The following is a 2250-nucleotide window of genomic DNA, read 5'->3' as shown; positions in this document are numbered from 1 at the left end:
AGACCATAATAAGAAAAGGCAAAAATGAGTCAGTTTAAATGTGAAAGGACCAAACACAATTTTTCTGATTTGTGAGACCCCGATCTCCATTGAGAAATACATAATTTAATATTTACAAAAGGTTTCATACAGTGCCTTAATAATTAAATATCAACAATCAACTATTAAGCAAGAATAAGAATTTTTAAAGTCCTCATATCTTTTGGTTCATGGGTATAGTGACCAAAGGATGCTAAGATCACACCCACAGGGAGATCTATATATTTATTAACAAATGAAATTTTCTATCCAAAATCTCTTTAGAGAAGATATAACAGAATTACTTTTTATTATAAATCTGAAGGTGAAAAACTAGTTTTAAAAAACAATTTTGAATTAGTGTCTGTGATGTGAACTTGAAATTGCTTAATAAAAATTTATTGAGTGAATAAATGAAATAATCAGTAAACAAACAGAAGATATACTCACTGTCACTCAGTAAAGTTGACTGTTTAATCAAATAAACTACAGAATTTTAAAACATAGAAAAAGATAAAGTAACCATAAACTATATTTTCTCTTATCTTTATCTTACTCTAGGAAAAGTCACATAAAGTTTAAGTCTATTTGATCATGCTAATGCTGAATAAAACGGAGTGGGTCCCACCCTCATTCATTCTGAATGGAGTCCCAGGACTGGAAGATGTGCATATTTGGATTTCCTTCCCATTCTGCTCCATGTATGTTGTAGCTATGGCAGGGAATTGTGGACTCCTCTACCTCATCTACTGTGAGGACTCCTTGCACAAACCTATGTATTACTTCTTGGCCATGCTTTCCCTAACTGATCTTGTCATGTGCTCTAGCACAGTCCCTAAAGCCCTCTTCATCTTCTGGTTTCATCTCAAGAAAATTGGCTTTGATGGATGCCTGATCCAGATGTTCTTTGTGCACACCTTCACAGGGATGGAGTCTGGGGTGCTCATGCTCATGGCCCTGGACCGCTACGTGGCCATCTGCTACCCTCTGCGCTACTCAACTATCCTCACAAATCCTGTCATTGCAAAGGTGGGTCTCTCCACCTTTCTCAGAGGGATGTTGCTCATTATTCCCTTCCCTTTCCTCACCAAGCGCCTGCCCTACTGCAGAGGCAATGTAATCCCCCACACTTATTGTGACCACATGTCTGTGGCCAAGTTGTCTTGTGGAAATATCAAGGTCAATGCCATCTATGGTCTGATTGTTGCCCTCCTGATTGGAGGTTTTGACATCCTGTGCATCACAGCCTCCTACACAATGATCCTGAGGGCAGTGGTCAGCCTCTCCTCAGCAGAAGCTCGGCGGAAGGCCTTCAGCACCTGCACTGCTCACATCTGTGCTATAGTTTTCTCCTACAGCCCAGCCTTCTTCTCCTTCTTTTCCCATCGCTTTGGGGCCCATACAGTCCCTCCCTCTTGTCACATCATTGTGGCCAATATTTATCTACTGTTGCCTCCAACTATGAATCCTATTGTGTATGGGGTGAAAACCAAGCAGATAAGAGACTGTGTTTTAGGAATCCTTTCAGGTTCTAAGAATACCAAATCCCAAAACATATGAGTGGGCATTCCCAGGAAAGAAAAGAGAAAGATGACTTTTAGTTACCTGTTTAGGCGGGAGTTGGCAAAATCTTTGCAAGTTCTATTTTGGCCCCTAAAATGGGACTTATCTAGTAGTAAGTGCATCTCCAAATGCATGTCCTGTCATGAGAATCTCAGTATCACCTCCACACCCACCAATCTTTCTAAGAATTTCTTATTTCTCATTGCTGTGAAAGATTAATCTAATACCTAACCCAAGTTTTCTTGAACACAAACAAGTTAGACCATTTTTCATAAAAAGGTGAATAAAATGGGAGGACATGATTTTGTTTTAAATAGTGAATTTAATAATCAGATAGCCAGTTGTGACTTTCCCCTGAAAATATATACTCTCTACTTTTAATCACTAACAAAATATCTCTTTCTTTCCAAGGAACAGGTAGAAAGTATCCTATGATGAATTTTAAGGTTCTGGGAATTTTATTAGAATCTTACTTGACACTGAATAAAATGCCTGGAAAATCCCATGGACGGAGGAGCCTGGTAGGCTACAGTCCGTTGGGTCGCAGAGTCAGACACGACTGAGCGACTTCACTTCACTTCACTTCACTTACACTGAATAGGTCTCTCTTAGCCAGACTACATACACTATTGTACTACAGACTAATCTGGTGTTCATTTTCCTTTGAAA

At 39.2% G+C, this 2250-nt stretch overlaps 1 protein-coding gene across 1 annotated transcript; it reads left to right on the top strand.

The window, feature by feature from the left end:
• Positions 1-612: 612 nt before the first annotated feature.
• LOC109569342 (olfactory receptor 52N4) lies at positions 613-1578 on the top strand. Its single transcript, XM_019974679.2, has one exon. The coding sequence runs from the start codon at positions 613-615 to the stop codon at positions 1576-1578; it is 966 nt and encodes a 321-aa protein (XP_019830238.1).
• The last annotated feature ends 672 nt before the right edge of the window (positions 1579-2250 follow it).

The sequence above is a fragment of the Bos indicus genome, chromosome 15 (genome assembly GCF_029378745.1).
Source record: "Bos indicus isolate NIAB-ARS_2022 breed Sahiwal x Tharparkar chromosome 15, NIAB-ARS_B.indTharparkar_mat_pri_1.0, whole genome shotgun sequence".
Taxonomy (NCBI): Eukaryota; Metazoa; Chordata; class Mammalia; order Artiodactyla; family Bovidae; genus Bos; species Bos indicus.
This window is presented reverse-complemented; position numbering and strand designations above follow the sequence as displayed.

Excerpts from the sequence above, each read along its gene's own strand:
- LOC109569342 (XM_019974679.2), top strand. The coding sequence starts at position 613 with ATGCTAATGCTGAATAAAACGGAGTGGGTCCCACCCTCATTCATTCTG.